The sequence below is a fragment of the Panthera tigris genome, chromosome B1 (genome assembly GCF_018350195.1).
Source record: "Panthera tigris isolate Pti1 chromosome B1, P.tigris_Pti1_mat1.1, whole genome shotgun sequence".
In the NCBI taxonomy this organism is placed as follows: domain Eukaryota; kingdom Metazoa; phylum Chordata; class Mammalia; order Carnivora; family Felidae; genus Panthera; species Panthera tigris.
The window spans coordinates 50,107,728-50,132,700 of NC_056663.1; the positions used below are offsets into that span (position 1 = coordinate 50,107,728).

Sequence of the window (24,973 nt, forward strand, 5' to 3'; positions counted from 1 at the left end):
TTGGAATTCATTCATTCTCACTGATGTAAGTAAGGTATTCCATTGTACAGAATATACCACAAAATCCGCTTGACTATTAACGGCATTTAGGTATACTTCAGCACTATTACCAAGAATGCTCTGAAGATTTTTGTCTGTGTCTTTTGGTGACATACCCATGTATTTCTGTTTGGTATATAATTCAGGAACAAATTGCTGTAGCATTTCAGCTTTAGCAGATATTGCCAGTTTCCTAAAGTGGCTTATACCAATTTAAACATCCTTTTTAAAAATGTAACAAAAAATTGGGAGTGACTCTTTTGTTGGATAGTAAGAGAATGGTTAAGTACATTATAATATGTTCATATGATATGCTATGGAATACTAGGCAGCAATAATAATAATAGGAGGCACACAGAAAAATATCCATGATACACTGTTTGGTGAAAAATGTAATGAAAACAAAACTGGCTATGTTATGTTGTTACGTTATATATATTGTATTTGTTTCAAGTGTCCAATAATATATATATTGTGGAAAAAAAATCACCACAGTAAGCCTAGTTACCATCCATCATCACAGATAGTTACAAAAGATTTTTTTTTGAGAACTCTTAATATCTGCTCTCTTAGCAACTTTTAAACATGCAATACAGTATGGTTAACTACAGTCACTATGATGTACTTACATCCCATGAATTATTTTAGAAGAAGTTTGTACCTTTGACCCTCTATTTTTTAAAAACTTAAATGTTATTATTTTCATCATTAAAACTTCACATCTATGATCAACATGACTAACTGGAAAGAAGACTTTGACTATAAATGAATCTGTTGTTATGCAAAGAAATTAGTAGTAGGGGTCAGATAACACTCAGTGAACAGAACAGAGGTAGGTTATGAACTGCAGACACGTACTGGCAATAGAATGTGTTAATGAGAAGAGAAAGTAACATATTTTGAGTTAGAGTACTTCGCGGTCATCTCACATGGGAAACAAGGGACTATATGAGTTTACCTAAGGATTTCTATAATCTAGTGACATGTTATCATCCATTTATCTACAGTTTTTTCTTGCTTTGACCCAATAATGCCATTTCTTACCTCTGCATGAGGAAAAGGTGGTTCTGGGAGATACACCTTAGTCTGTTTGTTGTGACAAAGCCTTTTAAAGAGGAAAAACGGATGAGCCTGTTAGGGTAGGGCATACAGGATCATTTGTTGCCACCTAGTGGTAGCAGCAAAAACACTAGTAAAGCGTATTCAAAATTTTCCTGTTAACCAATCTCACTGTGATTGAAAGCCAGGATCTACGTACGGAGTATTCAGAACAAGACCCTTGTGAGCATTTTTTAACCATTAAAATTCCTGAGTACATTTTTTCCTTGAAAAATAAGCTTGTTATTTTGGAATAATTTTAGATTTATAGAAAAGTTGCAGAGACAGTACTGACTTGGCCCTTTACCCAGGGCCCCCTTAATGTTAACATCTTACATAACCATGATACATTTGTTGAACTGTGAAATTAACATTAGTGCATTACAACTAACTAAATTCCAGACTTTATTTGGATTTCACCAGTTTTTCCACTAATGTCTTTTTTTTTTTTTTTTTGCTCCAGGATCCAATTTGAAATATCATATTGCATTAGTAGTGATCACTTTTGAGGAGAAAGTGACAGGCTTTCTTCAGAGACCCAACTTTCTGTTTTGCACATGCACTAAGCAACACTGGTCACTGAAACTGGAGAGTAACGTGGTATCTCAACTGGGAGACTCTATAAATGTTTTAGGTAGTCTATATTTCTTTCCTAGACAGAGCGGACATTTAAAAATGGAGATGTCTGAATAAAGCAATTGTGGCCAAAGTTAACAACTGATAACTCAAAAGACAGGTGTTCTGTAGGTTTGGCGTTATGTAGTAATAACGCATGTTTGTTCACGACTACTTGTAAGAATTCTACTAAAACAGTATTAAAGTATTTCAACAGTTCTACCAGATACTATTTTTTGGGGAGTAGTTCAGGACTCCAGGGTTTGGGTTTTATATGAACTTCATGAATACAACTTATTAATTTTTCCTACACTTAAAATTTCCTTTAATCTTGATTTAAAAAACATTACTTTATATCCTTTTTGGAGGAAGATGTAAATAGGGAAGGAAGATATTTTTGGAGGGTTACCTTATAATATCTAAATTACATATATTTATATACATAGAATTATACATAATATCTAATCAGGAAGACAAAACTTTTTAAAGTCAGGAAGAGAGACAAATAGAAGATCTTCATTTAAGGTTTCTTAGATTGTTGCAAAGGATACTATGTTGCATTAGTTAGTATCAATATATAAAAAAACTAAAGTATTTCTGACAAAAAAAAAAACAAGACAAAACAAAACAAAACAATAACTTAAATGCATTGTGGTATCCTTGACTGGATCCTGGAATAGAAAACTGACATTAGTGGGAAAACTGGTACAATCTGAAAAAGATTGTAGTTCAGCTAATAATGTGTGCTAATGTTCATTTCTTGGTTTTGATACATGTGTATGGCCGTGTAAGATGTGGCCATTAGGGAAAACTAAGTAGAAGGTATATAGTTCTTTCTGTACTACCTCTACAACTTTTCTGTAAATTCAAAATTATTCCAAAGTAACGACTTTATTATTTAAAAAACAAATCAAAGTTAAAATCCAAAGTGCCAAGAAGGGGAAAAAAATATCTGCAGATATATAACAAAGAGTAGAGTTCAAATAAATTGGTAAGAAAAGTATAACATCTCTAATCAGTAAAAAAGGGATAATTTACAGAAGACAATGGGCAAGAGGAACAATTTACAGAAGACAAAAATCTTTCTGGAAAGCAACTGAGATTTGTATAATCAACATTAAAACATATTTATACTCTTTGTTCCTGTAATTCCACGGTTAGTAATTTACCTAAAGCAAAAGATGCAGTCGTATATACATACAACGATACTAATTGAAGATTTATTACTAAAAGGAAAAAACTGGGCAAAGCCTGTTCGTCCAACAATAAGACAACAGTTAAATAAATAATACAGTATACAAACGATGTAATAATGTATTCATGTAAAAACTATGTCCTCAAAGTTTTATTTTAATCCTCTAATCTCACATTAAAAATGTGAGATTAGCAGGGGGCACCTGAGTGGCTCAGTTGGTTGGGTGTCTGACTTCAGCTCAGGTCATGATCTCGGGCGGTCCGTGAGTTCGAGCCGCGTGTCGGGCTCTGTGCTGACAGCTCAGAGCCTGGAGCCTGCTTCAGATTCTGTGTCTCCCTCTCTCTCTGCCCCTCCTCCACTTGCACTCTGTCTCTCTTTCAAAAATAAACATTAAAAAAAGAAAATTAAAATATTTAAAAGCAGGATCCAAAATTAAATAATTGGTATGATCCCCATATAGAAAGAAGAAATCCATCCAAATGCCAACAGTGATATTACTTCTGGATAGTGGGTTTACAGGTTCAGTTTTTCCTGTTTTCTGTAACTTGTATTGTTTTCTATAGTAAGTGTGTATTACACATATATTAGAAACGAACAAATATAAACACCCAGAAACAAAAACAACCTACTCTAATTAGAGTGGTCCTGACTTCTAGCCCGTAAGATATTATTTTGACAAGAACAGCACACAGTGGGGACGGAGTGGCTTTGAGGAGCACACCATCCCCCAGGCCTCGCAGGGCTGGCTGGAGTTTTTTATTAAGGATCTGGATGAAGAAATTCAGAACATGCTAATTGTGCAAGTGATCCTTAGGCTGGACTACTAGTTATTCAAGATTAACTTCCTATGCTGGGGGAGAAATGACCCAATGCAAAGGATAAAATTCAACAGGTACCAATAAAGTGACGGCCCTACGGACAAACATGACTAACATGCACACAGGATGGAGAAGTTTGTTTGAATGGAGATAGAGAAAAAAAGTCCTTGACTACAACTTTTAAAAGGGGAGGAAAAAATGCCCTTTAAGAAGGTGGAGTGGGGAGACAGCATATAGAACATGTTAGGACAGAATGATATACAAATCCCTTCTTAATTAGAAACTTGGTAGAACACTGTGTCCATTACACTACCATACAATCAAAATGGATTACACACCCTATGCAAGTGTCATGCCCCCGTCTAAAAACAGCACTCTAAGGCACTTGAAGGTCGACTGTAAAAGTTCTGTATTTCCCTCATCCCTCCTTTTGGGCCAGGTGAGTTAGATTCAAACATGCATCTAAATAATCCTCAAAAGGTTCACTAACTTCATACTGTTCAATAATTTACCCATCTCAGCTGGATCAAACAATTTCCTACTGTAATAAAACTTAGTTTTATCAAATATCATGCTATTGAAATGAAAAAGAACCTAGCTTTTCTTATCATCAGATTTGGTATTAGAAATTCCAGACAACATGAACTTGGGCTTTTTTTGAGCCTCTAGAATGTCACTTCACTTTGTAACAGGCAGAGGGTAGCATGGGAGAAGATAAATGTATAATATTTTGTCACTGAATTTGAAAGTGCTAAGTTAACCCTTTGCCTTTCATCCTTCCTTCCTTGACAACTATTCCTCCAAACTCTAGCAAAGTAACAGACTTGGCTTTCATTAATACAATTTTCACATCACAGACATGGAAAGACAACAAAATCAAAGTCTCATAGTAATGTGAGAAAAAAAAAACCCTTTATATTTTTATTTTTGACAGAGAGAGAGAGTGCGTATGTGTGGAATGAGAGTGTGTGGACATGCACGTGAGTGAGCAGGGTGTGGGGCGGGGTGGAGAGAGAGAGAGAGAGAGAGAGAGAGAGAGAGAGAGAGAGAGAGACAGACAGTCTTAAGCGCAGAGCCAATGCGGGGCTCAACCGTGAGATCACGACCTGAGCCGAAATCAAGAGTTGGACGCTTAACCAACTGAGCCACCCAGCCGCCCCTATACTTTTTTCATTAAAAAAACTTTTTCCATTTTATTCTTACTGCTTGAATGTACTGAATCGTGGAGAAGAATGCAGACATACCACTCAGCAAAAATCTGGGAAAACTCAAGTGAACTGTTGGCCACGGGGGAGATGAAGTAGAAAGGGATGTTGGAGAGGCCGGCGGAGTCAATGTACTGATACAGGCATTCCAGGAGGTCATAGATCACTCCAGAAGGGTAACAGGGCACCAACACGTTTCCTCCATTCCGGACTGTCAGTGCTAGAAAAGTTGAAGTCAGAGAGAAAACAGTGGTGTCAGAAGAACAGTTTTATAAAGGTAGAAAGAAACTTTAAAAATAATATTTGGATTTCTTTCATTTCCTACTTCTGTTCATACAATTCATTTCTCAGGTACAATGATCTGCTTCTTTTGAAGAATAGCACAAGAGTGGGAGAATCCAGAGCCTAACAATCAGTTGGGTTTTTAATGGACGTCTCAGTCCCTGGGAACAAGGTGTGCAGTTAAGGGTTTGGGCTTTAAAGGTTATCAATGGCAGCCGAACTTCAGGACAGACCCTCCAAGCTCCTTCTCTTTTTAGCTCCTGCTCAAAACTTTGCTGGATTTGTCTCTGTTCAGTCTCTGACCACTGCTGTATGACATATAAGGAAATAGGCCAAGTTTTTCCATTTGACTCATTTTAGTGGCATTTTCTTTCATTAATGTGTTATTTGTAAGAAAATCCTCTACACTTTAAATACTTAAAAACAAGTTATCAAAAAGGACTTGCAACTTAATGAATATAATTATATTAGAAGTTATAACTGGCTACAAAAGAAAAAAAATATCAAAGCCCTCTTAAGTTTCTCTTTTGTTTAGTTTCCAAAACAAACTGAAACGCAGAGCTTTCGGGTGTAGATCTTGAAGCCTCTGGTGTCTTGTATCCTCCTCTGTTCCCAACCCTGACATATGGGTTCTCCCAGACGCTGTACTTGGAGTACTGGTTGACTTGCTATTACTAGAGTATGGTACCGAGGGGAGAGACAGTGGTCAGGGCTCAAGAGGCCTGGATCTACTCCTGCATTCATCACATGCTATAGGACCCCATGTAAGCCACTGAAACCTGGCTGGGCCTGTTTCCTGATTGGCTATGAGAAGAGTGGACTAGATTAGTGGTCTTCAAGCTTTCGTAAGTGTGAAAATTGCCAGGGAACATGTTGAAAATGCAACTTTGCTGCTGGGTCTCTCCTGTCCCCAGAGAATCTGACTTACTAGGTCTGTGGATGGGCCCTCAAATTTTCATCTTTAAGAAGTGGCCTCACTGATCATGAGGCAAGTGGTTAGTGGACTTAAGAAACAGTAGATTAGATGCAAGGTTCCTTTCAGATCTAAAGTGTTTTGAGTCTGTGATTCTAGACAATAAGCAAACAAAACATACAAATCAGGGGTGCTATTTGAGACTAGTCCAATAATTTTTTTCAAGGAAGAATAAACTGTGTGAAAGGGGTGAAAGGTCTGAGCTCATTAACTCCTCTTTGGCAACTGTTATGGACTGAACATCTGTATCCCCCTAAAGTTCATATATTGAAGCCGTAACTCCCAATGTGATGGTACTGGGTCAGGGGTGCTTTGGGAGGTAACTGGGTTTAGATGAGGCCATGAGGGTACAGCCTCCATGATGGGATTTTTGCCCTCATAAGAAGAAGACGGCACGAGAGCTGCTTCTTTCGGCCAAGGGAGGACACACTTGCGGGTGTCTGCAAGCCAGGAAGAGAGCCCTCTTCCACTGGTCAGACCCTGACCACACTGACAATCTGATCTCAGACTTCCCTGCCTCCAGAACTGTGAGAAATGTTTGTTCTTTAAGCCACTCAGTCTGTGGCATTTTGTTACAGCAGCCCATGTTAAGACAGTAAGCAACCTATACTTTTCTAAAAGAAAGGCAGGATTTCTAGATTTTACTGACAATTATATCCAAAGAAACATACGTTTCTTCCGGGTAGCAAGTCTCTTCTCCAAATTTAGTCTTCTCTCAAAGAAAAAAACAACACTGACCAAATATTGGTGGAAAAATGTATCTGCTAAGTATATTGCTACTGTGAATGCAAAGTATTAAGTCTTTTCTGTGCTATTACTTACAAGCAAAGATGTGATTGTTCCCTTTTTTGACAACTGCTATCCTGTATGCACCCCCGTCTTGCCCCCAAATCCCACCACAGAGCAAACAAATAAGAATTTTCAACATAAATCAAGTGGGAGAATGTTGAGTATCTGTTGCATAAACGTGCTAAACATTTGAATTTACCCTTACAACCATTCTTACATTCTTCAGATTTATGTTGCTTAAGAATTGCTTTTGCTGACAACAGCAAGCTTTGAAGGATGGGCAGGAAGGGTAGAGTAGGCGGGGCAGGGGAAACCTTGAACCGGGGTATCAGAGGGGGTGAACGTGAAGAGAAGGAACACAAAATGCTACAGAAGCAAGAACTGAAAAGTAAATTTAGCACATTTCATCCTGTTCATGGCCTGAGCTGGACACATACCCAGGTTGCTGCAGAACTCTCCCACCATGCCATCCGGGTTGGCGGTGGGGATCTGGGTGAGGCCTGTCAGAACGAGAACGTCGCTGTTTTTGAGAGAAGCTTGGTCCATGGGCTGAAAAACCAGAGAGAACTATGCTCAGTACTTCAAAAGGAAATGGGAAGTGCAAGTAGTGAAGGAAAAAGAGAATAGTCATTGCTCTTTCTGTGTTTGGCTCATCACTGTCCTGTTCCCTTACTTCCTCTAATGAAGTCTGTCAGTGAACAGTTAAGTAGCTGCCCATTGGGGATAGGGACAGATGAGAGGAGGCGTGAGGGAACTTTACAGCCATGATAAAAGAGTTCTATGCCGGGGCACCTGGCTGGCTCAGTCACTTAAGAGTCCGACTTCAGCCCAGGTCATAATCTCATGCTTCGTGGGTTCAAGCCCCACGTCGGGCTCTGTGCTGAGAGCTCTGAGCCTGGAGCCTGCTTCAAATTCTGTATCTCTCTCTCTGTCTCTTCCTTGCTTGCACTCTGTCTCTCTGTCTCCCAAGAATAAAGAAATATTTAAAAAAATTAAAAAAAAAAAAGTTCTATGCCTCGGCTGGTGTGGTAATCACGTGATGTGAAAATTCATAGAGCTGTATGCTTAAGATCTCTGGGTTTCACTATACATAAAATTGTACCTAAATGAAAAAAAAAAGAGCTTATGATCTCAAATTTGTAGAGCGCTTTGCTCTTTTGAAAATGTCATGTCACACATGTCGCTGGTGGGTTTCCAACATGAGTGTGTATTAGAATCACCTGGACGGTTTACTCAACTGTGGGTTGCTGGGCACTGAACCCAGAGTTTCTGATTCAGGTCTGAGGTGGGCCTAAGAATTTGCATTTCTAATGAGCTACCAAGAGATGCTCCTGGTGCCGGTCTGGGTCACGCCTCGAGAACCATTGTGCTGTATAATCTGATTCTCAAGACAGCTCTGCAAAATGAAAACAAGTGTAAAGACTTGAAATAAATACATGAAGTTTATATTATGAAAACATGCAACCTGGGACTCAACTAGTCAAGGCAATTTTCCCTAAGTCTCAGTGGCAGAGAAGCCAGGAAGAATACTGAATTAGGATCCAGAAACAACGAGCTTCCTTCCCATTCTCTTACTGGTCACGGACCTCAGGTAAGGCTCTGAGCTGGGTTTCTCATAACATGGGCATATTTGTGACCCATAAGCCTTCATTGATTTCTGAGAGTCTTATGAGCTAATATACATGATCTTCTTGTAAACTATGAAGTCTCAACAGTGCACTATTATGTGATCCTCAGGATGTTGAATTTTTATTTTACCTTGCACAGTCTGAATTTAATTTTGATGGTTTTCAGAGCATCTAAATAAGTAAGTAAGTAAGTAAGTAAGTAACTGCCTTTTCCAAAGAAACCGGGATTCAAACTGAAAACAAAAATGAGGGCCCAGGGATTGAGATGCTAGGTCTCATTTCGTAGCATGTCTTTTCCTTAGTGTCGTTCCACATACTCAATGGAACACACGAAGATAAAAGTCAGAAACCCAGTTTAGTAAGAAGCTTCATCCCTCCTTTCTCTGTTCAACCCGTATTTTCCAACAAAGAAAATTCCAAACAGTAGCAAGCAAAGACCCACCACCTGCAATGTTATCTCTGAGTATATGTACCTTTTGATGTATATTCCTTTAGCATTTTATATAAACATGAATATAAGGCTTCATTATTTTTTTTAAATAACATGACTGCAGTTATATAAGCTGCTTTCTAACCCGAGAAACATTTCTTTAACACAGATAAGTATAGTCGTGACAGCTATATCTAATAGATTCTGATTCCTATTTGCACTTCTCTAATAAAATACATATGCATTGTTTCCAGAGAAGAAGAAATACAATGGTTTATAGTAGCAGATGTGCAATGAGCCTAGAAATGTTCACTGTGTGCATGCATCAAACAGAAGGACCCGGAATGCGGACAAAAGGGATCAAACTTTGTTAGACAGCATATTTAGCTTAAAATGACAATTTTATAAGAACCTTATTAGAACAAACCAATAATGATTCACAGGGCTGATGGGGGAATTCAGATGGTCTAGGAACCCTCGAAATAGCATACACAATTCTGTGTGCGCACCTATGTACATTTTCCCAGAGGTGACTGGGCTGTCATATGGGGCCATAACCCCCAAAAGGTTAAGAACTACCAATCTGAATGAAAGCATCTAATGGAGATCAAACTGTGGCCCTGAAAACATTATCTCTGTACCTCAGTCATCGATGCTGCCGTCCTTTGAAAATTAAATGTCCACAAAAAAAAAAAAAAACACAACAAAACAAAGGCAGTACTGTAATACAAATACCACCAAGTTGGAAGTTATGAGATACTTCATGATCAGATCAGACAAGATGTTTGTGATTTTAGGAGACATACTTGGGAGACATTTCTTGTAGATTACTAGGGCTACTGTAAAGAGTTAGCCCTTAACACCTTGTAGTGACATCCTCTGAACCAAGCTGACACTGCCAACATCTCCATTTCATCACCAAAGAGCAAATGTACATATTACAGGTGTCTATGGCAACTCACTGAGTGCTTCAAGTGGGAACATTTTATTCAAACACACACTTTGTATGTTCCAAAACGACTACAATAAATACAAATTAGTGTTCTAATCAGAAATATAAGGAAATAAAAATATTTTAAAAGAAAACAAAAATTCCACTATGAGATTCCCAACAAGATAGAGAATGAACACAGGCCGCTGGCTCCCTTCTAGAATCTAAGCTGAGAGAAAGCATAGAAATAAGGGCACCTGACAGTTTTGAGGAACTAAACAACCACGATGAATTCCTGGGAAACCATGGGTGTTGGAATAGGGACAAGATGGCAAGCAAGAGCCAAAGAGGGCTTGCACTGCAGGAAGAATAGAGGGTGGCAAGGAACTCCTTGTCCTTTTCTCTCTCTTCCATACTGCCTATGGCCTGCTCCACCATACTGTGAAGCAGAACATAGCAGAATAGTGGGATGAATGTTCATAAAAGGTACAGGCAGACCTATCAGCCGTTCCTTGTTTCCTCACACTACCAGGCTAAGTGGTAACACATCAGGAAGACAAATCCTGGGAAAAAAGCAGTGTCTAGAGCAGAGGTACAAGAGGATGTCCCTGAAAGCCAAGTAGTAAGAGCTCACAGGGAAATAAAACAAGACCACTGAGGAAAACAACATCTACTAAATACAATAAGCTAAAAACCTACGCCACGTGGAGAATTAATAAACCAAATTGAACAGCAGAATATGCATTAAAAAAGTCCACACACAAAATAAGCAAAAGAAAAACAAGTATAAAGAGAAACATTTCAAAATATTATGTATAAAAATACAGTGACTGAAATAAAGAATCCAACACAAAGGCTGAAGGGCAGTATGGATAGAGCTAAAGAATGAATTCTTGAGCTGGAAGATCAAGTTGAGGAGTTTTTTTTTCAGGAGGCATCAAGCAGGAGAAGGGGGTAAAAAAAAAAAAAGGAAGAAAGAGATATACAAAACATAGAAGTGTCAATACCTGTGTATGAGAAATTCCATAAGGAGAAATAAAAAAATCAACCAGAAGGAATAATTTTAAAAACAATTAAGAATCTTTTTGTGTTAAAGTTGGAAGATTTCTCAAAGTATTATACAGAAAAAATACACATTTAAGATATGTCACAGTAAAACTTAAGAATACTGAAGATACAGTGAAAATTCTAAAAGCAAATCCCAGAAAGGAACACAAATCTAAAGAGTTTTGCAGTTCTTAAGTACAACAAGGGTACAAATGGAAAATGAATAAAGATTTTCAAAGCTTTATAGTTTCCAAATTCTTTTCCTTGAATGTTATATCTATCCAAGCTATCATTTAAATGTGAGAAAAAATTAAAACTATTCTTAGTACTTCAAAGCCTCATAAGGTTTACCATTTTAAGACGCTCTTGGTGTACATTCCTCAAGCACTCCTGGAAGAAGGAAAGTCAATCTAGAGGATTATGAGATATATGGGAAGGTAGGTTGGAAAAAAAAACCCAACAACAACTCAGTAAAGCTCACTGTCTAAATAAGTGATATATTCAACACTTGATGTATAGCCTAGATAACCCAGAACTAAAATTCCAGACAGTATGAACATGGTGGGTCAGGGGAGAAGGAAGAGGAGAAAGACAGGAAAGACAAGAGGAAGGTGTGGCTCTGGAGGGAAAGACAAAGATATTGATAAACTTAGGACACTCAAAGGAAAAATAAATGAAGCAACAACCCAGAAGAATAAAAATAAAATGTGTGTTCAAACTTACAGAAAGAAATTATGTCATCTAAAAGAAGGGAAGAAAGGATGGGGAAAAGAATGAACTAAAAAAACCATGAAATAAAATTACAAAAATAAACCCTTGGTACAATAGTAATTACAGTAAATATAAATAGTTTCACCATTCCAGAGACTCTTGACTAAAAAAGAAAAAAACCTTACTATGTCTACAAGGGACTCACTAGAAAAGGATACAGAAGGAATGAAAAGAAACAGATGGAAAATAGTATCAGGCAAATATGGAGGGGGAAAATGTCTCTTAGCTTTTAATGCAGGTTTGATAGAGAAAAAAATCAGCATCCTGATAAAAGGAGTAATTGTTCAATAAAACATAATGATCACATATACATCTGATCACATTGCTTAAAACTATAAAAAGCAATAACTGGTGAAAGTATAGGTAGAAGTAGATAAATCAACAAATAACTTTCTTTCCAGAAACTGGGAACTAAGCAAAGATATGATAGAACAGAATAACACAATAATTAGAAAAGTTTTCATTCAACGGTAAACACAGTCTTTTACAACATACACAAAACATTTACAAAAATGGACTGTGTTTCAAAGCAACACTTCAGTGAAGGAGTATATTCTTATCATAATGCCAATTAGAAAAAAAAAAAGGAAAAATCCAGAAACATTTAAGCATGATTGGAAAAAGTCTCTTGTCTAACCCTAGGTCTAATCATATTGGATGGACCAGAAACAAACACAAGCACTATAAAACAACCTTTGGCTACTTAAATTATGAACATTATGAAGGAAATTACGATATACTGAGAGATGAATGACAGACCCCTACATATTAACAATTTAACAGAGTTAAATGATACTGAGAGAAATATAGCTTTAAGTACACTTATTGGAAAGCACAAAAGGATGGAAATGAATGGGGTAAAGTATTAAAGTAAAAGCAACAGAGACAACCCAAAGATGAAAGGAAGGAAATAATAAAGGGCAGAATAGAAAATGAAAATACAACAAAAACAATTAAAAACAAAAACTTATTTTTTGTTTTTAATTTAATTTTTTATTTTTAAAAATTTACATCCAAATTAGTTAGCATATAGTGAAACAATGATTTCAGGAGTAGATTCCTTAATGCCCCTTACCCATTTAGCCCATCCTCCCTCCCACAACCCCTCCAGCAACCCTCAGTTTGTTTTCCATATTTATAAGTCTGTTCTGTTTTGTCTCCCTCCTTGTTTCTATATTACTTTTGTTTCCCTTCCCTTACGTTCATCTAAAAAACTTATTCTTTAAAGAAAATCAGTAATGCAGATAAACCTCTGGCAAATCTGATCAAGAAAAAAGAGGTGTTAAAATGTAGAATGAAAATAGAATTACACAAAAAAGTTTAAACAAATAAAAAGGGTAATAAACAACTTCCATGGATATGATTTTGGAAACCTAGGTAAAATGGACAAATCTCTGCTATATTCGCACAGCTCTGACCCAGAGAATATAGTTCAAAGGTCATGAGAAAGTTAAAATGATAATCTCAGGCCTGGATAATTTTATGGGGAACTGACTTTCAAAAAAAGAGAACAGCTATCTTGTGTATAGCTATAGAGTGAAAATGGGGCTCCTGGGTGGCTCAGTTGGTTGAGCACCTGACTTCGGTTCAGGTCATGATCTCTTAGTTTGTGAGTTCCAGCCCTGTGTTGGGCTCTGTGCTGACAGCTCAGAGACTGGAGCCTGCTTCAGTCTGTGTCTCCCTCTCTCTCTGCCCCTCCCATCTTGTGCTCTCTCTCTCTCTCACAAATAAGCAATAAAAAAATTTAAAAAAAAATTAAAAAAAGAAAAAGAGTGGAAGGTACTCAAATCATCTCATGAGACTAAATGTATACTGATGCCAAACAAATGAAGACAGAACGAGAAAATAAGGTATGGGTCTATTTTTCACTTATGAATACAGATTATAGGCATAACTTGGAGATAACACAGGTTGAGGCCCAGACCAATAAACTGAATATGGCAATAAAAAGAGTCAAACGAATTTCTGGTTTCCCAGTGCATATAAAAGTTACATTTATACATACTATTCTGTTAAGTATGAAATAGCATTATGTCTTAAAAAAAAAAAAAAACCCTACATACTTTAATTAAAAAAATATCTGATTGCTAAAAAATGCTAACCATCATCTGAGCTTTTAGCAAGTTAAAATCACTGATCACAGGTCACCATAACAAATGTAATAACAATGAAAAAATTTGAAATGTTGTGGGAATTACCAAAATGTGACCCAGAGACACAAAGTGACCAAATGGTGTTGGAAAAAAGTGCTGATGGCCTTGCTCAATGCAAGGTTGCCACAAGCCTTCAATCTGTAAATAAGGCAGTATGTAAGAAATGCAATAAAGCAAAGCACAATGAAATGAGATATACCTGTATAAATTTCAAAAAAATACTGACCAACTTATATTCCAGGAGTATATTTTAAAAAGAAAAAACTGATCAAATAAGATTTATCACAAGACTAAAGGATGGTTAAATGTGAGAAAAGCTGGGGGTCTGGGCGGCTCAGTTAAGTGTCTGACTCTTGATTTTGGCTCTGGTTGTGATCTCATGGTTCATGGGTTTGAGCCCCACTTTGGGCTCTGTGCTGACAGTGCAGAGCCTGCTTGGGATATTCTCTCTCTCTCTCTCTCTCTCTCTCTCTCGCTCTCTCTGCCCCACTCATGCTCTCTCTCTCAAAATAACTTAAAAAAAAATGTGAGAAAAGCTAATACTACAATTCATTACATTACTGGTTTAAAGGAAATATCACATGATCATCTCACAGACTGGAAGAAGCACTTGATAAGGTATAATGTCTACATCTGACTTTTAAAAATAAGAAAATTAGGAACAGAGGAGAAACTCCCTAACCTGATAGACAAAAACCAGTAGGAAGCCATCCTATTTAATGAAGAAGCTACAAAAGCATTCCCTTTAAAATCTGATATAAGAAAAGGCTGCCACTGTCATCACTTCTGTTTACATGGGACTAGAATATGTGATTGTAAGACAGGAAAACGAAATAAAAGATAAAAAGATTGAAAGAAAAGTGACAAAATTGTTACTTCTTTGCAGATAATATTATCATTAGTAGATAAATACTAGAATATAAGAATTCAGTATGTTGTTGAACACCAGATCAATAGGAAAATTAGTACTGAGGCTTTCCAGTCAGTAAAAGCTAGTTCTCTTCTCCCTTTGGGATGAGATGCTGTACTTTTGTGGGCCTCAGTTCTCCTCTAACTCTCCATTCTTATTCAAGATTATTTTTCTTCCTTCCACCTTCTATTGGTAAATGTCCCTCACAGCTCATCAGTCTTTCCCCTTAGGCTCTTTATTTACATACTTTAAAAAATCTGATGCTCTAATTTGTCTCAGGCTTGCTGTCAAATCCAAGTTCCAGTTCTAGATTTTCATGTCCCCGGTGTTCACTCAAATTGCTATGCATCATACTCACTACTCCTTTCTAAAACCAGAACCCCCTTTGTCAACTCCTTCTTGTCAAGTGGGTAAGTGTCATCATTACCATTCTCAATATCATCTTGGCATGAAATCTCTGGCCTGTATTTTTCCTACCCTGGAGACAGCAAGCATTCAATAAGTATTTGTTGAAATAAAGACCTGCCAATGTTTTCTTTGTCATTCCATTCTTACCATTTCAGGCTTAATCCAAAGCCTCACTCTGCTATGCTTATTAGATCACTAAAGCAGCCTATTTTTTCTACCTAGGGAGGTTCCACTCAAGTAGACCAGTGGTTGGCCTTTTCTGTAAAGTCTAAAGCAGAACTTTGCTGGTACGGTGTGCAAGCAGCCATAAACCATCCATAACCAAATGGATGTGGCTGTACTGCAAGAAGACATCATTTATGAAAACAGGTAGCAAGCCAAATTTGGTCCATGGACAATAGCTTGCTGACCTAGGAAGCTGACTGTTAAGTTTTTCAAACTTAAACTTTTCTTATCCTTGCTAATTCAATGCAGAATCCAATTATCATTGCGGCGCCCAGGTGGCTCAGTCGGTTGAGTATCCAACTCTTGGTTTTGGCTCAGGTCATGATCCCAGGGTCATGGGAGCGAGCCCCTGCTTAGGATTCTCTCTCTCTGCCCCTGTTCTCTGCTTATGCTCTCTCTCTCTCTCAAAAAAAAAAAAAAAAAAAAAAAAAAAAAAAAAAAATCCAATTATCTGGGTGAAAGGAAATCGAATTCATTATCTTTTTTATATACAACACTGGTTGCCAGCTTGAAATTAAAATTAATTACTTAGGTATGTTGCTCATTACTTTCAAGACCTTATTTTCCCTTTAAATTTACGAACCTTGGAAGAATAATTTACTGGAAATTACATCAGTAGTACTGTAAAGCCTTTGATCTAAGCAGGACAAATCGGAAGAGTTGGCAGCCAAATAATTTTTCTGTCTTTTATGAAAGAATATATCAAGAATGATAGAAGCTGCCAATAAAGTATTTTGATTCAATGAAGCAGATTAAGATGACACTGATGGGCTTTTGATTTCAATAAGCGGGAAAGGCCCAGAATTCTGCTAGCTATAGGAAAAAAAAAAGCAACTTGTCCCCTCCTCTAGACCTGGAGATGAAATTTGATTATAAAAGAAGGTATGAAAAAAACCAATACATGGTGACAGATCATAAGCATCCTATTGTTCTAGACCTACAGCAGGCATTTTTCCTCTTCGTATTAAAATAAGATATGGGCTTCCCCAAGTTATCCATCTACATATCCATCCATCAGCTAACTATCTGATTTCTGCCCCTCCTTTACAAACATGGAAAGAATCAGGATTTATGAAATGGACAATAAATTCATTACAAATACCTAAAAAGGAACAAACAATACATTTGTAACAATGGGTACGTATGTACTTAGCTTCTTGTCAAATATGACTTAACAAATGACCAAGCTAAAATCTTCTAATAGCTTCCCTCAACACGTTTAAATAAAATAAATTAAGGAGCACCTGGGTGGCTCAGTCGTTAAGTGTCCAACTTCGACTCAGGTTATGATCTCACGATTTGTCAGTTCAAGCCCCACATAGGGCTCTGTGCTGACAGCTCAGAGCCTGGAGCCTGCTTCAGATTCTGTCTTCCTCTCCCTCTGCTGCTTCCCTCTCTCCCTCTCCCTCTCTCAAATAAACAAACATTGAAAAATAAATAAAATACATTAAAATAAAATCCAAATTTCTCATCATGGTCAACAAAGTTCCACCTCACCTGGCTGTGCTCATTTCATGGACACCCCTGCTGACCATACTCAGCATGCTGCAATCACAATGGCCCCTCCTTGCTCTTCTGAACGTAGATTCATGAGCTAGGACTTTGCCTGTGGGTCACCATGGACCTTCTAATACCTAATGAGTGCTTGACACATACATAGTAGACCCTTAGTAAAGAAATAATTAACATCTGCTGAGTAAATGGGTGACCATTTCTGTTGTATATTAGGCTATGGTTATTGAAAGTGGTGGGAAATCTCAAAATCCTAGAGATGGACCCAAAGGCAGCAGGATCTTACAGAGGACCTTGCAATCCTAAACACTGGGACATGGGAAATCTACCTTTCAGGAAGAGTGTCTTAACATAAGGTCTCAGTTAAGCAAGATAAGCTCTAGAGATCTGCTATACAACACTGTACTGTAGTCAACAATAATGTATAGATAAAAATTATTAAAACGGTAGATTTCATGTTAAGCATTCTTACCAAAATAACAATAAAATTTTTTTTTTTTTTTTTAAATAGGATACATGTAGAAAGCAAAATTAGGAAGATTTAAAAACAACTGATGAGGTTCTGGATACATTATCAATTTGGGTTCAGTAACCAAAACACTGAACTGTTAAAAGAGAATCAGAACTACCTGGGGATGTGTGGTAAGTAAGGAGGATCCGGAGACATAGGATACTTTCTCATAATGGGACTGGATAATCCAGTTGGAGCTTCCAAGGGCATAGCCTGAGCTTAGTGGAGTCACCTGAACTGCACCAAAAAGCTCCTAGAAAAGAACCACAGTAAGAGAATGTGTGATGAGCTTTCAGCAGTACAGTCATACCAGATAAGTCTTTGCAGGAAAAAAAAAAAAAAAAAAAAGAAACAAACCAAAAAACCCCAGAAATATCCTTCTCTACTTAGATATAGAAATTTAAAGTATAACAGAAAGTATAAAGCAAAAAAAAAAAAATCAATGGAGACCAGATGGTAGACCCAGAAAGCAATCCTTACCCCGAGTTTCAGAATATCTACATGTACCAGGCACTCAGGCCTCACTCATGAAAAGACTGAGGCAATAGATTTTTTACTTTTTTAAATAAAGAGGCAATAGATTACCAGCAACACCAAAGAGACAAATACTTGGGTTTTCTTTTTCTTTTTTTAGGTTAGGCATTAATTGCCTGGTTGTTCTACACTGAGTGGCTCTGGGCCTAAGTTAACAAAAATGGGGACACTTACTATCAGGTCAGAGCTCAAAAGTTATACCTGCCAACAAATCGCTTCTTGATTTGTTTTATGCTCTTGTATTATTTCACTTGTCCAAAATCTATAAAGCTGCGCCCACTGTTCTCAAGTGAATAGGATGAGATGTCTTTCTCCTGACTCATTACATGCTGGTCAGTAGAATGCTGGCTAACGATGGGGAATGTAAGGGTTAGGAAAGAACACAACTATCAGCCTGGAGAGTGGAAGACAGAGGATAATGACAATTGCTCTGTTTTTTCACCTTGTACAAGATTCTCAGTAACTGAATGGCTGAAGAAAGGGAACGAGAAGATCCTCCCAAAGGGTAACAGGATGAATCAAAAGCATTCATGCATCACTTAAAACCATATTAACACTCACAATTTTCTGAGAATATCCCACCAGCTGGATTTTGCTAAGGGCAGAGTTCACCTCTTGCATTGTATAACATCTTCTCCAGGTTGATACTTCGACTGCGTCCTTGAGTGGAGAAGGCAGCAGCCTGTAAATGCATCACAGTGCCAACTCTGTGTTATCACGAAATCCTTTCAAGTAATTTGTCCACTTTATCTGAGTTATTACAACTTACTGGCATATAACTGCCTCCAGGATTCTTTTTTTTTATTTTAATTTTTTAAAGTTTATTCATTTTTTTGAGAGAGAGACACAGAGAGTGAGTTGGGGGAGATGCTGACAGAGAGGGAGAGAGAGAATCCCAAGCAGGCTCTGCACCATCAGCATAGAGCCTCATGTGGGGCTTGAACTAAAGAACTGTGAGATCATGACCTGAGCTGAAACCAAGAGTCGGAGGCTTAACCAACTGAGCCACCCAGGCACCCTGACAGGATTCTTTTATAATCATTTTTATTTCTGTAAGGGTGGTAGTACTGCCCCCCTTTCACTTCTGAGTCCTCTCTCTTTTTTCTTGGTCTAGCTAAAAGTTTTTCAGTTTTGTTGATCCTTTTTTAAAAAACCCTAACTTTTCTCTATTTTCCTATTCTCCATTCTGTTTACCGAGCACAAAGCTGGATATGTTTTTTTTAATTTAGTCTGACCATCTCTGACATTCGGACTGCTTAATACATTCACATTTATTATTGATATAGTTGGATTATGTTTCCCAACTTAACTTTTGTTTTCTGTGTGCCTCACACAGGTCTTTTTTTTCCCTCTGTTCCTCCTTTATTACTTTACTACTGATGCAGCCTTTTAATTTCCTTCACGATTAGGACATTTCAACTGCTCCTCCCTGTTCACGAGTGATATATGAAATACACTTTACTCATAGGCCTGCAAAGCTATAGAAAGGAATTGAGTTAAACACAGCTGAAGCTTGGCATTAGGGAGGAAAATAAAACACAATTTGTGACCTTTCAGATTAGCATCAGGAGTATCCCTTAAAACAAGCAAACAAAAATTTGTCATTAGAAAAACACTGTATCGTTTGCTGTAACAGACTCAGGAACAGACCTGAGAGAGGGACTTCCCTGAGATTCTCTGTACAAATAGGTCAAGGATTTTCTGGTGAACTGAAAGTGTGCGTTAGTTCTGTTCTCTCTCCTTAAATACCACTGAATATAGTTAAGGGCTACACACACACACACACACACACACACACACACACACACACACACACACACACACGCCTTTAAGACAAAGAGAATGAGAGAAGAGACATAGCAACAGCATTTTAGAAAGTGGAAAGTAGGAAGACAAAAAACTGATTTAGCAGACACAGGAAAGTTTAATTCAAGCAATTTATACTGCAGAACCCATAAAAAGCTCAGCAATCTGAAACAATAGGTATATCTGGAAGTGAGACTGAAGGTGAGCCTAAAAACAAGGGGATTTGTTGAAAAAAACTGATGAGAAATAGAACCTTCCAATTCTCCTCATCTATTCCACATAGCTCAGCACTGCCTCTTCTCCTCCCAGGCATGTTGCTAGAGGTTACTCTCTGGAGAGAATAAAAATGAGGGTCTGGACTAGGGGAAACCAACAACTAGAAGCAGCTCTGTTATTTTTCTTTTAAAATTTTTTTAATGTTTATTTTTGAGAGAGAGAGAGAGTGCAAGCAGGGAAGGGGTGCATGCACGCGCGCGCGCGCACACACACACACACACACACACACACACACACAGAATCCGAAGCAGGCTCCAAACTGTCAGCACAGAGGCCAATGTAGGGCTCGAACTCATGAACCATGAGATCATGACCTGAGCCGAAGTCAGATGCTCAACCGACTGAGCCACTCAGGTGCCCCTAGAAGAAGCTTTATTAAGCAAAGTTTATATACCAAGAGTAACAATTTTCTTCTCCTCATATGGCTCCCAGAACACTATCAGTCAGGCTTATATCCTCCAGGGGGGTAGGAGACCAGAAGAAACTTCTCTGAAAAATTTGATCAGTACCAAAGAAAACAATCAACTAAAAGACACCGCCACTGGGGGTTTCATGATAAAAAGGCCCAACCAGATTACAGTATGGTGAAGTCTATAATTCAGCAAGACCTAACTCATGGTACACAGATTTTCTAATCAGTTTTTTTACTGTCCGACTCTTTTTAAAAAAATCTTTTTTTTACTGTCCCAACTCTTCAACATGAGCCAAGAACCAAGGATTACCATACATGTGAGGAAAGTCTCTAAAATGATAAAGGCCAAAACAAATGAAGGGAGGAGGACAGGAAATAAATTAGGCTGGTAGAATAAAACTTAAAAAAATACTATCATTATGATCCTTAGATAAACAAGATAGTATATCTAAGAAAAGAGAAGAGACTTTTTAAAAAAGAGGGATAATGAGAAAAAGTTTAGACATAAAAATATAACAGCAGAGACAATGAAATCATGCCAACATATCAAAATTTCAAAATAAGTTAAAAACATAAAAAAAATTATACAAGACACAAAAGAACCACATAAAACAAAAATCAGGCAAGGAAGATGCAACATACAGAGCACAGGAGTCCCTAACAGAAATCCAAGCCAAATACTAAAACCTCTAATTGCTAAAATAAAAAGAGGCTTGAAACTACACACTGAAAGAACTGAACGCATACCTGAAATACTGACCCAGAAGAACACAAGATATATTCTGGGAAAATATTTACACTATAAATAAAACAAACTTTGGGGGCAACTAGGCAAAAAGAGCGAGTGACTTACAAAGGAAAAAATATGATACCAGAGTTTCAACAGCAATGCTGTTTTACTCAAAGAAAACAGAGTAAAATATTTAAGACATTCAAAGCAAGAAAATGCAAGCCAAAGATTATACAACTAGCAAAACTGACTTTCAAGGTCACTGAGCACAGATAAACAATTATTAACCTGCGAGAACTCAGGGAATATTGTTCTCATGATCCCATCCTGAGACAGCTTCTGAAGAATGAGTTTCCGATAACCAAATTGACTACAGAAACATCAATGTATCAGCTGAACGTTTATGTGCAGTTTTCCAGAAGTAAGGCCAAATGAAGGTTCAGAGGGAGAGAGGATAGAATATGAGGGCTGTATGTTCTGATAATATAAATATAATAAAAGCATGAAAAAAAGGGAAGGAAAAATACATATGCTCCTTCCTTTGAATGACAACCTAGAAACAACAACCAATCAGAAGTAAGGAGTATTGTTAGCAACCAGAACGGGAGCTTAAAATTCCATTTCCAACTAAAAGAATACAGAGTTTTTTAGAGAAATGGGGGCTTCCAGATTTAGGACAGGGAATAAACAAGAGGAGTGTTAAACTAGATTAGCAAGGAAACAATGGGTACATACAAAGGTCATAATAAAAGGACACAGTGGACACCATGAAAAGGCTCACTGTCCAAAGATGGGAAAATCTGAGCTGCAAAAAGACAATATTGGAATGGGTCAAAATCCATGACATATGTGTCAGAGTGGATTATAATTAGATTGGGGCACGGAGAGGAGCTTCTGAGTTACTGGAAATCTTCTATTTTAGACCTGAGTAGCAGTTATAAGGATGGTTGCTTTATAGGAATTTATTAACTATATATTATCTATTTTTTATTTGTATATTACAATAGAAGTTCATTTAAAAAAAACTATGCCCAAATAAGAAATTATAATAGCAGAAATGAAAAACTCATGGATAGGTTGGGAGGTAAAGAGAATTTCTCAGACAAAAGAGCAAACAAAAACAAAGGGATGGAAAAAGAAGACAGAAAAAAAAAAAACAAACCTGAGTTCCTGTCCAAGAGGTTCAACATCTAAGTGTTAAGAATTCCAGAAAGAAAGAACATAAAACACAAGGGAGAACATTTTAAAAACAAAAAAATTTTTTTGCCAAAATTGAAGTTCTTAACTTTTCAGACTTAAAGTTTTTATAAAGCAAACATGCTTTCTAAAAAAAAAAAAAACAATATTTTAAGCTCTGTAGACCACATTCTGTCGCATCATTCAACCTAGCTATGTAATGCCACAGAAAATATGTAAATGCATGAATGTGGCTGTATGCCAACAGAACTTTATTTATAAAAACTGGCAGGACACATTTGGCCCACAAAACAGGGGCTTGGCCACAGTTGCAACCTCTGTTCTAGATAAGGACCCACTAAGTACTCAGCCCATGAATGAAAACTGTCCCTTAGTAAAACCACATCATCATGATTTTCTTTCTTTCTTTTTTTAATATCATCATGAGTTTAAGGAACAAAGAGGATATTCTAAGTTTTCACAGAGGAGTAAGAGGGATACATACCACAGATTTAGACTCAGAATAGTACTGGACTTTTCTTTTTTTTAAAAAAATTTTTTTTTTCAACGTTTTTTTATTTATTTTTGGGACAGAGAGAGACAGAGCATGAACGGGGGAGGGGCAGAGAGAGAGGGAGACACAGAATCGGAAACAGGCTCCAGGCTCCGAGCCATCAGCCCAGAGCCTGACGCGGGGCTCGAACTCACGGACCGCGAGATCGTGACCTGGCTGAAGTCGGACGCTTAACCGACTGCGCCACCCAGGCGCCCCAGTACTGGACTTTTCAACAGCACTTCTGGAAGCTAGAGAAAATTTATCAAATCCGGATTTCTACCCATTGGAGGGTGAGGGCACAACAAAGGCATTTTAGATGTGCAGTGTCTCAGAAAGTTTGCCTCCCATGCACTCTTCCTCAGGAAGTTAGTAGGGAATGTGCCTGGCAAAATGAAGGCATGAACAAGAAAAAGACCCAGAAAACAGAGGTTGCAACAGAGGAAAGAGGTGAGGATCTCTTCAGGATAATGGTGAAGAAAATCCTACATGGAGAGCCATGCTGCAGGCCCAAGAGCAGCTGAGATCAGACGGGGGAAAGAGAAGGTTCTGGGAGAGAATTTCCAAGAAGATAAAACTGTTACAACACACTGAGTTTGAACATACTGAGGAGAGACTTGTACAAAGAGACAGGTTGGAGATAAATTAGTAAGAAGTGTATAGGAAACTAAGCAGACAAGATCATTACTAACTCAAGGGAAAACAAAAAGTTGTACAAGAAAAGTAATCCTAACAATGTTATAAGGCCAGGGAGTTGCATTTATACAGTCAGAATAATATAAACACTGAATAGAGGTTTAGCTAACCTAGCACATGGATCACGCTGTCCCAATTCTCCTTATCTTTGTTTCTCCAGCAACAAAATATTAATAATCCTTCTCTTTACCTTCTGCATAAACACACTCATGAAGATTTTATTTCACTTATCTGTCCTACATACACTGGATTGCTTTAGGTTTTACAATATTTATTCAATAAATATTTAGCCCTGACTATGGCCATAGCACTGAAGTCCTATAAGGGCTAGAACAGGTACAACATAAAGGCTTCTGCTCATAAGGAGTTTAAGTCTAAAACATTTTTACAACAGTACAAGGCAATAAAAAGATGTCAAAAGCCATGAGTCATCCCTGCCTGCAGACTTGCCTTCTCTCACTGAAGGGTCTAAAAGATATATTGAAAATGCAAATACACACACACACACACACACACACGCCCACCCACCCACCCACCCTCCCTCCCTCCCTCCCCTTTTTCACTTTAATGCTTTCCATTACATTCAGAATAAAATCCAAGGCTCTTAGCATGACTTTATAAGGCCCTTCTTTATCTGGGTCCTGCCTCAGCCTTTGTTCTGTATACTGAGCTATAAACAGCTCTCTTGGTGCCAGGTTTCCTCCAGCCTGTAACCTATCATGTTGTCTCCTCTTCATATTTTGTATGGACAACACTTACTCCTTTAAAATCTAGACAGCTTCTTTTTCTCAGGTCTTGTGACAGTGGTCAAGGCCAGGTACACATCCTATGTGCTCTTTGGGAGAATGGCCTAACTGTGTATCAGAGACGGAAGTGGTACAGGAGAGCCCTTTGGATGCAGCTACTGGTAGGGGCTGCTGCTACTGCTTCTCTTCTCCTTTCACACCCCTGTTGACTCTCTGCCAACTACTTGGAGGAAGGAGAGGTTTCTCTCAGAGGCACCTGATGGAAGAAACAGGATTTACAGTCTTGTCTGGATATAAATCCCAGCATTACTTCTTCACCTCTGAGCCTCAGTTTCCTCATTTGTGAAACTGGGAGAGCAGCACCTCTAGAAGAATTTAGAGTTGTTCTGTGAGGGGTAAATAGTATAATGTACATGAATGTCTGGCAGAGAACAGATGCTGAATAAAGATGGTCTCTAACCACTCCCTCCCCCAACTCCTCCCCTCCCAAAACACAGCCAACAC

At 37.8% G+C, this 24,973-nt stretch overlaps 1 protein-coding gene across 3 annotated transcripts in view; it reads right to left on the bottom strand.

Annotated features, from left to right (window-relative positions):
• The window catches only part of INTS9 (integrator complex subunit 9), a 102,300-nt gene that overhangs the window by 17,692 nt on the left and 59,635 nt on the right, over positions 1-24,973 (bottom strand). For all 3 annotated transcript variants that reach the window (XM_007097119.3, XM_042983538.1, XM_042983539.1), the window contains 5 exons: positions 18,636-18,756; positions 17,659-17,793; positions 7,452-7,563; positions 5,010-5,190; positions 1,084-1,144 (listed from right to left, as the gene is read on the bottom strand). In XM_007097119.3, the coding sequence (XP_007097181.1) occupies positions 1,084-1,144; positions 5,010-5,190; positions 7,452-7,563; positions 17,659-17,793; positions 18,636-18,756 (610 nt within the window). The remainder of the gene's footprint in view (positions 1-1,083; positions 1,145-5,009; positions 5,191-7,451; positions 7,564-17,658; positions 17,794-18,635; positions 18,757-24,973) is intronic.